This window comes from Piliocolobus tephrosceles, chromosome 13, assembly GCF_002776525.5.
Source record: "Piliocolobus tephrosceles isolate RC106 chromosome 13, ASM277652v3, whole genome shotgun sequence".
Classification (NCBI taxonomy): domain Eukaryota; kingdom Metazoa; phylum Chordata; class Mammalia; order Primates; family Cercopithecidae; genus Piliocolobus; species Piliocolobus tephrosceles.
Window position 1 is genome coordinate 108,864,974 of NC_045446.1, and position 12,272 is coordinate 108,877,245.

The 12,272-nt window shown below is 53.4% G+C and overlaps 2 protein-coding genes across 2 annotated transcripts; one reads left to right on the forward strand and one right to left on the reverse strand.

Annotated features, from left to right (window-relative positions):
* Window positions 1-703: 703 nt before the first annotated feature.
* On the forward strand, window positions 704-5,446 carry PDZD3 (PDZ domain containing 3). The gene is made up of 11 exons (XM_023208456.2): window positions 704-735; window positions 1,148-1,175; window positions 1,315-1,388; window positions 1,701-1,912; window positions 2,498-2,687; window positions 2,794-2,930; window positions 3,168-3,372; window positions 3,583-3,779; window positions 3,868-4,095; window positions 4,233-4,433; window positions 4,700-5,446. The coding sequence occupies exons 1-11, from the start codon at window positions 720-722 to the stop codon at window positions 4,727-4,729; spliced, it is 1,518 nt and encodes a 505-aa protein (XP_023064224.1). The 5' UTR covers window positions 704-719; the 3' UTR covers window positions 4,730-5,446.
* A 44-nt stretch (window positions 5,447-5,490) lies between these two features.
* Window positions 5,491-11,738, reverse strand: CCDC153 (coiled-coil domain containing 153). The gene is made up of 5 exons (XM_031933876.1): window positions 11,669-11,738; window positions 11,290-11,365; window positions 10,790-10,861; window positions 5,938-6,068; window positions 5,491-5,687 (listed from the first exon to the last, which is right to left on the reverse strand). The coding sequence occupies exons 2-5, from the start codon at window positions 11,351-11,353 to the stop codon at window positions 5,559-5,561; spliced, it is 396 nt and encodes a 131-aa protein (XP_031789736.1). The 5' UTR covers window positions 11,354-11,365; window positions 11,669-11,738; the 3' UTR covers window positions 5,491-5,558.
* Between the last annotated feature and the right edge of the window lie 534 nt (window positions 11,739-12,272).

Genomic DNA, 12,272 nt, shown 5'->3' on the forward strand with positions numbered 1-12,272 from the left:
CTCGATCTTCTGACCTCGTGATCCACCCGTCTCGGCCTCCCAAGTGCTGGGATTACAGGCTTGAGCCACCGCGCCCGGCCTGTGACCTCTTCTTTATTGCCTGGTGCTTCCAGGAAGGGCACTCTTCTTGGTCTTTCTGGTTAAACTACCAACCATGATCTATTGCACGTGGTTCTTGGGCACTAGGTTCCAAGGCAGTGGAGGCTGGAGGGGCCCATGAACAAGATACTGGCATGGGGTTTGGCCATGCTGGACTGTGTTATTCCGATCTCACGCTGCTAATGAAGACATACCCAAGACATACCCAAGACCCGGCCTTTGGGAGGCCGAGGCGGGCAGATCACCTGAGGTTGGGAGTTTGAGACCAGCCTGACCACTATGGAGAAACCCCATCTCTATTAAAAATACAAAATTAGCAGGGTGTGGTGGCGCATGTCTGTAATCCCAGCTACTGGGGAGGCTGAGGCAGGAGAATTGCTTGAACCTGGGAGGCAGAGGTTGTGATGAGCCAAGATTGTGCCATTGCACTCCAGCCCGGGCAACAAGAGCCAATCTCCGTCTCAAAAAAAAAAAAAAAAAAAGACTCTCACACCTGTTAACCATTACCCCACTGCTTCCACAGCGTCTTCAAGGAGGCGGGACCTGGGAGGGCTGGGTGGGAGGGTCAGTGGCTGTGATGAACCTTGTCCCTACCCCAGCACTGGGTTGCTGATCCAGCTATGGAGAAAGCTGCAGGTAGGAGGCCAGGAGAAATCCTCTGCAGGGGACTTTGGGCCAGGCAGGGGGCCGACTTGGAGGCTGAAGCTTTGGGACCAGGGCACACTTGATTTTGGGGCTTGGAGCCCTGAGGCAGGTAAACAAGTCAGGAGAACAGTAGTGAGTTGATATGTCTGTCTTCCTGGTCCACACCCTGTACTGATATCCTCAGATTTATGTGCCAAGGACCTGGGGGGAGGGGAGGGAGCGGACCGCACAGTATTCCTGTGTGTATGGCAGTGAGAAGAGAAGACCCTTTTGGAGCAGAATGGAGGGGCGTGCCCTGAGGTTGGGGGTTTCCCTGAGTCCTTTTAGTTTATGCCAATGGAAGAGGCACATCTGGGGAGAAGAATGTGACTCTCCTCCTCTCACCCACTTCTTTGCCCAGTAGATCTTCAGGACACAGCCTCATTAACTCTGTAAGTGCCATGAAGGTTGGGGCAAGGGGAAGAAAGAACCGGAGGCAGGGAAGCGCTTCACTGCCATTAGCACCTAAAGGAGATCCTGGGACCCAAGTCCAGCTGCCAGCTTGTACCTGCTTCCCCTGCCTCCTTGCAGGAAGTTTAAGTTTAACCCAAAGCTGGGCATTGATAATCCTGTTCTCTCACTGGCCGAAGACCACGACCCCTCTGGTAACTCCCTCACCCACTGGCAACCATTCCCTTTCCCTGGAGGCACCACAACCCCACACAGCCTCCCATCTCCTTGGTAACCACTCACTTGGTCTCCCTCATAACAGCCTTGGTTGGGAGCAGAGATAGGAGGGGCCAGGCGTCTTCTCCTGTCCCAGTCCCTCTGCCCACGAAGTGTTCACCCCACCACCCAACACCCAACCAGGCAGAAACTGCTTGTATCAGGACACAGGCTCTGCCAGGCACATGGCGAACCCGTACTTGGGCTGTGCCCTCTCCTCCCCCTTTTCTGCTGCCTACCTCACCCTCCAGATCCCTGGAGCCTGGAGCGGCCTCGCTTCTGCTTGCTGAGCAAAGAGAAGGGCAAGAGTTTTGGCTTCCACCTGCAGCAGGAGCTGGGCAGGGCTGGGCATGTGGTGTGCAGGGTGGACCCAGGCACCTCTGCCCAGCGCCAGGGTCTTCAGGAAGGAGACAGGATCCTGGCTGTGAACAACGATGTTGTGGAACACGAAGACTACGCGGTGGTAAGGCTGTGGTCTGGGAGAGCATGCTAGCACCTCAGAAAGAGAAGCGGGTTGCTCAGTCCCCTGGGCACTATGGCAGCAGGGCACAAGCCTCACTCCCCCACACCCCAGGATTTAGGAGTGCCCAAGTCAGAGGGATTGGGGAAGGCATCTAGAAAGCTGATTCCCGCTGGGCGCAGTGGCTCATGCCTATAATCCCAGCACTTTGGGAGGCCAAGGCGGGTGGATCACCCAAGGTCAAGAGTTCAAGGCCAGCCTGGGCAACATGGCAAGACCTTGTCTCTACTAAAAATACAGCAATTAGCTGAGCGTGGTGGTGGCGCCTATACTCGCAGCTACTCGGGAGGCTGAGGCAGGAGAATCACTTGAACCTGGGAGGCGGAGGTTGCAGTGAGCCGAGATGGTGCCATTGCACTCTAGCCTGGGCAACAAGAGTGAAACTCCATCTCAAAAAAAGAAAAGAAAAGAAAAGAAAAAAAAGCAAAAAAGCCTATTCCCATGGCAAAAAAATGTGGATTCCAGGGAGGTCCTGGGGGTTGGCAAGAGGGTCTAGACCAAACCCACGCCCACGTGCCCTCTGTCCAGGTGGTACGCCGCATCCGGGCCAGCGGTCCTCGGGTGTTGCTGACAGTCTTGGCACGGCATGCACATGATGTGGCCCGAGCTCAGCTGGGAGAAGATGCCCACCTCTGCCCCACCCTAGGCCCAGGGGTCCGGCCCCGGCTGTGCCACATAGTGAAAGATGAGGGTGGTTTTGGCTTCGGTGTCACCCATGGTGAGCCCAGAGGGTGCGAGGGGGCGGCAAGGATGAGGGATTTCAGTCCCTGTTCAGGACAGGCAGGCAACAGACTGGAACTTGCTTTTTTTTTTTTTTTTCCTAGGCAATCAGGGTCCTTTCTGGTTGGTGCTAAGTACTGGAGGAGCAGCTGAGCGGGCAGGGGTGCCCCCTGGGGCCCGGCTGCTGGAAGTGAATGGGGTCAGTGTGGAGAAGTTCACTCACAACCAACTTACCAGGAAGGTATGGCTGCCTGTCTCCCGCTCTCCTCCCCCGTCTGGGCCTGGCCCCACCTCGGGAAGGCGTCTCCTCCCCTATGCACCTAGCCTCCTTATCTGGTCTCCTGCCTTTGTCACCATCCTGCCCCTCTGCAGTTTGTGCCAGGCTCCACTTAGTGCCTGGGAGGAGGGGCTGTGGGGGGAGCATGCCTCTTCTCTCCCTGCCCAGGTAATATACTGATGCCCTGCTGGGTCCCCACAGCTTTGGCAGAGTGGACAGCAGGTGACCTTGCTGGTGGCAGGGCCAGAGGTGGAGGAACAGTGCCGCCAGCTGGGATTGCCCCTGGCTGCACCCCTGGCAGAAGGCTGGGCACTGCCCACCAAGCCCCGCTGTCTGCACCTAGAGAAAGGGCCCCAGGGTTTTGGGTTCCTGCTCCGGGAGGAAAAGGGCCCTGACGGTCTCCCTGGTGAGTGGGAGCCCTGGGGGTGGTGGGGGAAGGTGGGCCTTGGGGTGGGCACACAAGTGTATATACACCTTTCAGTGCACAGAAGAGGTGTCCCTGACTGAGCTCTGGCCCTGGGTCGCCTCTTCCTGTTCACTCCGGGGTCAGTCCCCTGGTGTGCACACAGTGGCCTAGGATAGCTGGAGAGGAGCAGTGAGGATGTGTATGCCCCAGGACAGTTCCTGTGGGAGGTGGACCCGGGACTGCCAGCCAAGAAGGCTGGGATGCAGGCTGGGGACCGGCTGGTGGCTGTGGCTGGGGAGAGCGTGGAGGGGCTGGGCCATGAGGAGACAGTGTCCAGGATCCAGGCGCAGGGCTCCTGTGTCTCCCTCATTGTCGTCGACCCTGAGGCTGACCGCTTCTTCAGCATGGTGCGTGCTGAGGGGCAGGGGCTAGGGTTGGGGCAGGAGTGGAGCACGGCTTGGGTCCAACAGATTTGCTCTACCTGCCACCTTCCAGGTTCGCCTATCCCCACTCCTCTTCTTGGAGAACACAGAGGCTCCTGCCTCTCCCCAGGGCAGCAGCTCAGCCTCACTGGTTGAGACAGAGGTCCCTTCGCTTGAAGACACAGGCGTGCCTTCTGTCCCTCTGGGCTCCCGACAGTGCTTCCTGTACCCTGGGCCTGGTGGCGGCTATGGCTTCCGACTCAGCTGTGTGGCCAGTGGGCCTCGCCTCTTCATCTCCCAGGTGACTGATGCCCCATGCATCTTGGATCCCTTCAATCCTTTGCTGCCTGATCAGTCTTCCTCTTCTTCCCTCCCAGAGCCTTAAGCCAGCAAACTTTCCCCTGGTGTCCCCCGTTCTGCATGCCCCCACACCACCAGGTGACTCCCAGAGGCTCAGCTGCCCGGGCTGGGCTGCAAGTGGGAGATGTGATTCTGGAAGTGAACGGGTATCCTGTTGGGGGAGAGAATGACCTGGAGCGGCTTCAGCAGCTGCCTGAGGCTGAGCCACCCCTCTGCCTGAAGCTAGCAGCCAGGTCTCTGCGGGGCTTGGAAGCCTGGATTCCCACTGGGGCTGCAGAGGTGAGGAAGAAGAAATGGATGGGACTGTGAGTAGTTACAGAGGGGCAGGGAGGAGTGAGAAAGAAGGGCAGAGTGGGGGAGGTACAAGGTGAAGCAGTGTGGGGTATTGGGGTATGCAGGTTGGGACTTCAGGTTGTGGTAGGTGGGGACAGAAGGACCCATGAAATAAGCCCCATTCCTGGGCATTGCAGGGCAGGGGTGAGCAAGAAAAAGGAACTCTTCTGGGTACCAGCTGGAGTGACCTTCTACCTCCTCTCTCTGCGTAGGACTGGGCTCTGGCCTCGGATCTGCTGTAGAGCACCTCTGCTTGGTAGAGACATACTCAGGGGCTACTGTGTCTTCACTCTCCAGCCCGAGGTGGTGGAGGCAGGCTTGCTCTCTCTAAGCCAGACTGGAGGAACTCAGGCACCACCGATCACAGGCTGGCCCAGGTGCTCCCTCCCTTCCTGCAGGCCCACCTTCCAGCAGAGGGTGTGGTTGGAGGCCTCAGGCAGGTTCCTGAAGGAGTCTGAGGCTCCAGAGGATGTCATACGGGAGTTTGGAGAGTTGTATCCCAGGGATGAAGGTGTGGCTGTGGGTCTGGCTGGGATTGAAGCCATCTGGACCTTTTCTAGATATGACTCTAGGACCCTTGAGTGTAATGCAAAAATTTGGAGACCAGCTATGCCTGCCCTCTGTGGGTGCCTTAGCATTGCCAGAGGGTGGTGTTTGGTTACCGTTGCATTTGTTATAGAAGTGGCTGTTCCCCATAAATCTGACTGCCTGTGTTTGTGTTGGTGGGGGTAAGGGGCAGTGGTATGAAGGGACCAAAAGGGCCTCAGGCTTAAGGGGTGGGATGCAGCTTCTGCAGGAGAGAAGGTGAGACCTGGTCAAATTTCTTTCCTATCACTGAGTCTCAGGGATAATGGGTCAACCCAGAACTGAGATGTCTGCATGAGAGCCACTCCTAAAAATAAACAAAACAAAAGAAAAAACAAAAAAAGAAGAAAACTAAATAAAAATAAAAATAAAAAAGATCCACTCCTCTCTGCCAAAAGGCCAGAGCCCACAGCTCTACTGAGTTCTACATCAAGACACTTTATTGCTGGCGCCTCAGAGAACACTAGAGACTAGGGGCTGGTGGCCTCAAAGATCCAGGGGGGTGAGTCCAAACTGGCGTAGCTGCTCCTTGTGCCTGGCATGGAGTCTCAATGCCGTCCCATCCCACTGCGACTTGGTGGCTCTCAGCTTGGCCAAGAGCCTGTCCAGACTGTCCTGCAGACATCAGTATTTCAGCTCCCAGGAAGAGAGAGGGAAGGAGTGAGGGCTGCCCCAGGTTGGTTCGTAAGCTTTCCTTGCCCAGTAGACATGGTTGTATGCCCTCTCTGCCCGCAGGATAGAGCAGGGCTCCCTTGAAGATACTTCTCCTTACCCCTGGGTTGTCAGTCATCACACTAGCTGGGGTTTGTGGGCATGGGGGAATCCTGGGTACTGGGATGGCTGGGATCCAGGAGGTGGTGCTTACCTGTAAGATTTCCTCATACTTTGCCTCCATGTCTGCCACGTGGGTCCGAAGCTGAGACAGGGCCTGGTCCCGCTCTCTTAGAGCTTGTCCAGCCTCTTCCCGGGCAGTCGCAGCTTCCCTTTGGCACGCCTCTGGGGGCAGGCAGGATGAAAGACAGCAGGATGGTGACACTCTATCCTTGACCAGTCTCCAAAGGTATCTGGAAAGGAGACCTTGAATGGGCTCATTCCAGACTCCCTCAGCATCCCCAACTTTCCTGCAGTCCCCGTAAAAGCTGAAGCTCCACTGAGGTATAGCAGAGAATGGTGGGCTTGAGACAGAAAGCTCCAAAGTCGGATTACTACCTAGGTGACCACAGACATGTCTCTTTCTGAGCCTCAGTATCTTCATCTTTTTATTTATTTATTTATTTATTTATTTATTTATTTATTTATTTAGATGGAGTCTCACTCTGTCGTCAGGCTGGAGTGCAGTGGCATGATCTCGGCTCACTGCAACCGCCGCCTCCTGGGTTCAAGCAATTCTCCTGCCTCAGCCTCGTGAGTAGCTGGGACTACAAGCACATGCCACCACGCCCAGCTAATTTTTTAATTTTTAGTAGAGATGTTGGCCAGGATGGTCCCTATCTCTTGACCTCGTGATCCGCCCCTCTTGGCCTCCCAAAGTGCTGGGATTACAGGCGTGAGCCACCGCAGCTAGCTGGTGTCTTCATCTTTAAAGAGAGAATGACACATCTCTCAGGGGTATGCTGTGACCTTTAAACACGATAATGGATGACAAAGCACCTAGCTAGTATACAGGAAGTACTCAGTAAACATTGATTCATTGGCCGGGTGTGGTGGCTCACACCTGTAATCCTAGCACTATGGAAGGCCGGGGAGGGCGGATTACCTGAGGTCAGGAGTCCTGGCCAACATAGTGAAACTCCATCTCTACTAAAAATACAAAAATTAGCCAGGCATGGTGGCACACACCTGTAATCCCAGCTACTTGGGAGGCTGAGGCAGGAGAATTGCTTGAACCTGGGAGGCAGAGGTTGCTGTGAGCCGAGATTGAGCCATTGCACTCCAGCACGAGCAACTAGAACTAAACTGCGTCTCAAAAAAAAAAAAAAAACCCCAAAAACAACAACAACAAAAACAAAAACAAAAACAATTGAGTTATTGATTGACTTGGAATTTGAGATAAGCAGCTCCTGGCCATCTATAGCTAAACCAAAGGCTGTTTTTTTTTTTTTTTTTTTTGGTTGGAGTCTTACTCTGTCACCCAGGCTGGAGTGCAGTGGTGCGATCTCGGCTCACTGCAGCCTCCACCTCCTGGATTCAAGTGATTCTTCTGACTCAGCCTCCCAAGTATCTGAGATTACAGGCACACGCCACCATGCCCGGCTAATTTTTGTAATTTTAGTAGAGACAGCATTTCACCATATTGGCCAGGCTGGTCTCTCAAACTCCTGGCCTCAAGCAATCCTTTCACTTTGGCCTCCCAAAGTGCTGGGATTACAGGGGTGAGCCACTGAGCCCGGCTGAAGGCATTTTTAAGGTATGAAAACTTTGAGACCAAAATTGTGCAAGAGCTCATGTGTCATGCTGAGATATTTCAACATTATTTTGTAAGCAGGAGGCAAGAGAAGAGAAGCAAAGGCTTCCTAGTTTTTAAAAATATTTTTGCTTATTGGGAGTGTTTATTCATTTATTTGGTGAACAGTTATTTAGGACCTACCGGGTGCTAGGTCTTGAAGATATAGAAGTAAATAAGTCAAACATTTTCCCTTAGTTTTGTTGTAGAAATCAGCTAAACTACAAGGGAATATGTTTTGCTCACAAGAGACATGGCGGTGGTGGGGAGTTAGGTAGGGCTGGACTTGGAGAGGAGGAAATGGGGTGTGAGGCCTACCTCTTCTTTTTTATTTTTATTTATTTTTTTGAGACAGAGTCTTGCTCTGTCGCCCAGGCTGGAGTGCAATGGCGCGATCTCGGCTCACTGTAACCTCTGCCTCCCGGATTCAAGCGATTCTCCTGCCTCAGCCTCCCGAGTAGCTGGGATTACAGCTGTGCACCACCACATCCGGCTAATTTTTATATTTTTAGTAGAGACGGGGTTTCGCCATTTGGCCAGGCTGTTCTCGAACTCCTGACCTCAGGTGATCTGCCCACCTTGGCCTCCCATAGTGCTGGGATTACAGGCCTGAGCCACTGCGCCTGGCGCCTCTTCTTTACTTACAACAGAGATTCTGGGCATCCCGAACCCTCTGCTCCAGTCCTCGGTGGTGGAGGTCAGTGAAAGTGGGGAAAGTGATCCCAGAGCCCGGGTGGCAGCTTTCTGGAGCAGAGACTTTGAAGTCTGCCCCTTCATGCTGGCCCTTGCTGCAACTCTTGGAGACAAGGGGCTTGGGGGGTGGGGAAACCTACATAGCTGCCCCTGAAGGCCCTTGACTTCTTCCTCCAGCTGCTTGCTGCGGGATTGCATATCCTCCTGCAGGGCATGGCACTGGCGACTCATCTCTGGGGTGGCGGCAGTGGGCCGCCAGTGACCCAGGTCGGAGATGGAGCGATGGAGAAAGGAAATGAAGTTGTGGGTGGGGAAGACTCTACTTGGTCTAGTGGAACAGGAGCACAAAGGCCTTCTTTGTTCTTCTTCTTTTTTTTCTTTTTTTTTTTTTTTGAGACGGGGTCTCTCTCTGTTGCCCAGGCTGGAGTGCAGTGGTGCGATCTCGGCTCACTGCAAGCTCCGCCTCCCGGGTTCACCCCATTCTCCTGCCTCAGTCTCCCAAGTAGCTGGGACTACAGGCGCCTGCCACCACACCTGGCTAATTTTTTGCATTTTTAGTAGAGACGGGGGTTTCACCGTGTTAGCCAGGATGGTCTCGATCTCCTGACCTCCTGATCCACCCGCCTCGGCCTCCCAAAGTGCTGGGATTACAGGCATGAGCCACCACTCCCGGCCCATGGTCTTCTTGGTTCTTTTTGTGATTCTGAGAAGCTGGAGACCATGAAAACCTGAGGAAGGGAAAGGAAGCCCAACCCACCTCCCCCAGTCCAGCTTTGGATGGGGATGCTAGTCCTTCTCCCCTCCCATGGGATGGTTGAGGTGATGGCTATGACTGCATGTGTATCCTACACAGCATCAGGCACATGGCACCAGGCATCCTGGAAGGCCCCTGCCTGGGATCCCAGGAACCTACCTGCCTTTGATTCCTGCAGGATCCTGCCTGATTTGTACTGTTCGGGGAAGACCAAGACCAGGCCTGGCAGTCAGAAGCCCTCCTTGTTTCCCTTCCTTGCCATCATCTGACCCTGCTGGTTGTCTTCCTCCGGGCCCCTGTCTCCTGCCCACCTGCTCAACAGACCACACACCTGCATATATGGCCTTCCCTTCACTTCGGGACCCTTCCAGCTCAGCCTCCACCCTTTGCAGCCTCTGCTTCAGCTGGTCTTTGGAAGCCTTGGCTCGACGGGCTTCATCCCTCCGTAGAGCTGTGAGCAGTCCCAGAGCCACAGTCAGAACTGGCTGGGGCCCACTAAATCAGCCCCCATAAACTTGATGAATTTTGCCCATCTCTAGAAATCTGGTGGCGGGGCGTCCAGCCTCTTATTCTCTCTCTGGGTTTTGTTGTTTTTGTTTTTTATCCCTAGAGTCTCACAGGCTCCTCATTATTAAGAAGTAAAGACTCGGCCGGGCGCGGTGGCTCAAGCCTGTAATCCCAGCACTTTGGGAGGCCGAGACGGGTGGATCACGAGGTTAGGAGATCGAGACCATCCTGGCTAACATGGTGAAACCCCGTCTCTACTAAAAAAAAAAAAAAATACAAAAAACTAGCCGGGCGAGGTGGCGGGCGCCTGTAGTCCCAGCTACTCGGGAGGCTGAGGCAGGAGAATGGCGTAAACCCGGGAGGCGGAACTTGCAGTGAGCTGAGATCCGGCCACTGCACTCCAGCCCGGGCGACAGAGCAAGACTCTGTCTCAAAAAAAAAAAAAAAAAAAAGAAGTAAAGACTCTCTCCATGTTCTGCCTGTACAAAATAGCTTTCCAGATAGCCCGGCATGGTGGCTCATGCCTGTAATCCCAATATTTTGGGAGGCTTAGGTGGGAGAATCGCTTGAGGCCAGGAGTTTGAGACCTGCCTGGGCAACAGAGTGAGACCTTGTCTCTATAAGAAAAATAAATAGGGCCAGGTGTAGTGGCTCATGCCTGTAATCCCAGCACTTTGGGAGGCCAAGGTGGGAGGATCATGAGGTCAAGAGTTCGAGACCAGCTTGGCCAACATGGTGAAAACCCGTCTCTAATAAGAATACAAAAATTAGCCGGGCATGGTGGCTGTGTACCTGTAATCCCAGCTACTTGGGAGGCCGAGGCAGGGGAATCACTTGAGCCTGGGAGGCAGAGGTTGCAGTGAGCCGAGATCGCGCAACTGCACTCCAGCCTGGGCAACAGAGCACAAGATTCTGTCTTAAAAAAAAAGACAGTAAAATAAAATAAAATAATAAAATAAAATTAAAAAAAAGAAAAAGAAATAAATAAAGTAGCCAGGTAGGGTGGTGTGCACCAGCTACTCGTGAAGCTGAGGTGGGAAGATTGTTGGGGTCCAGGAGTTTGAGATTACAGTGAACTATGATCACACCACTGCAGTCCAGCCTGGGCAATAGAGCAAGATTCTGTCTAAAAAAAAAAAAAGCTTCCTTTATCAACTCTCACTGCCCACCCCTCTCTCGTTGTCTTTTTCCACTAGGGGATGGTTAGGGTTCAACTTAGCACCCCACTGTATCTCCAACTCTCCAATCTCCCAGGATACAGAAATGCCCCATTTCACTTGCCCTGTTGCCCACCCCCATGCCAGCTTCTACCCTCCTTACCCAAGTGGTCTCGGAGCAGCTCCTTCTCCAGCACCACCAGCCTGTGCCTGGACTCAGCCTCCACATCTGCACCTGCCATGGCAAGTGGCAGAGCCTCAGCTCTTCATGATCTCAGCATTCCTAACTCTCCTTGCGTCCTCACCCACACCCTGCACTTTTGCCACAGGAGACCTGAGGACCACTAAATGAGGGATCCATGGTGGCAGAGTCTACTGAAGTCATCACTGTGTCCTTACCGGCCAGCACATAACAGATATGCAAAATACACATGACAAATATATTAGGAAGGCACAGAGCTAGATGGTGCTTAAAGGAGAGCGTGAGTGACAATTTCCCCACTTCCTCAGCTCCCTGCAGCTGACTTCAAGGACATGAAAGAGGAAGGTCAAGAGAGTTCCATCCTGTCATGCAGAAGGCTGGATTCTCTCCGGAGGAGCGCTGCATGGTCTTCATGCCAGAACATGGAGAAGCAGGGGGCACCTCCACCCACCATGACTCACCCCAGTTCTTTTTCTTCTTCTGCGCCCCAGATTTCTTCCCCTTTTCTTTGTTTTTAGGTGGCATCTCCTTGCTGTCCTGGGAGATGGAGGGGACCTTATGTTTAGGTCTGGATACAGGGATGCTTTCCTGACTCAATCAGGAGTCTCAGGGGAGTCTCCTGGTTCTACTCCAAATTTGTCTCTCATACTCTTCAGAAAAGTCAGTTCACAGTCTCTTTGGAACCTCAGGCAGGGTTGGGGTCAATGGGGAGGATGAAGTTTTTTCTCTCAACCAGGCTGACTGTACAGAAGTCACTCCTTGCAACTCTCTTTTAGATAAACTAAATCCCTGTACCTGCTCCCCTCCCTCTTCCCATCATCCTCAACCCCCTCTACCTACCTGTAGGATCCTCTCCTGCCAGTGTTGGGGCTCCCTGTGGAGTGACCCACCCGTGGGGAGTGGCAGAGAGAAGGCCCAACTAGCGAGGAGCCTGAGGTGGGGCCTGGGTCCTGGGAGCCAATCCTTGGTGGCAAATTTCTCTTGAGGGCAGGACTGAGGGCTGGAAGGTTGGGTTTCGGGAGGCTGTATGTTGTCCAGGCAACTGGGAAACATGGAGTTCGTAGGAAGGTGGAATGGGCTAAATCAGCTCACAAAGCTTAAAATATCAAGGTCTCAAAGGGTCAGTTCTTTCCTTATCCCAAAATCCTAAGTATAGTTTGAGAAGAAAGGGCTTTGAAGGCCAATTAGTTATGATTCATTGCCATGTAGACATGGCCTACAATTTGGAGACTTCCAAATTCAGATGTACACATCTGAGATAATATGTTGTGCTGATACAGAGGAAAAGGACTGACAGTAGCCATGTTGGACAATTGACATCCCGAGGTCCCATCAGCAAAATGACATTAGTAGGTTTAAAACTGAAGATCTAAGCTGGGGGCGGTGGCTCATGCCTATAATCCCAACATTTTCAGAAGCTGAGGCAGGAGGATTACTTGAGGCC

What these genes read in the sequence shown, in the direction of transcription:
- PDZD3 (XM_023208456.2), top strand. An exon ending in CGAAGACCACGACCCCTCTG is followed by an intron (nt 1,389 to 1,700) that starts GTAACTCCCTCA and finishes CTCACCCTCCAG; the next exon opens with ATCCCTGGAGCCTGGAGCGG. An exon ending in CTGACCGCTTCTTCAGCATG is followed by an intron (nt 3,780 to 3,867) that starts GTGCGTGCTGAG and finishes GCCACCTTCCAG; the next exon opens with GTTCGCCTATCCCCACTCCT.
- CCDC153 (XM_031933876.1), bottom strand. Translation starts at nt 11,353, where the DNA reads ATGCCACCTAAAAACAAAGAAAAGGGGAAGAAATCTGGGGCGCAGAAG. An exon ending in GAAGAAGAAAAAGAACTGGG is followed by an intron (nt 10,862 to 11,289) that starts GTGAGTCATGGT and finishes TTGCCATGGCAG; the next exon opens with GTGCAGATGTGGAGGCTGAG. An exon ending in GCTGCTCCGAGACCACTTGG is followed by an intron (nt 6,069 to 10,789) that starts GTAAGGAGGGTA and finishes GCCTGCCCCCAG; the next exon opens with AGGCGTGCCAAAGGGAAGCT.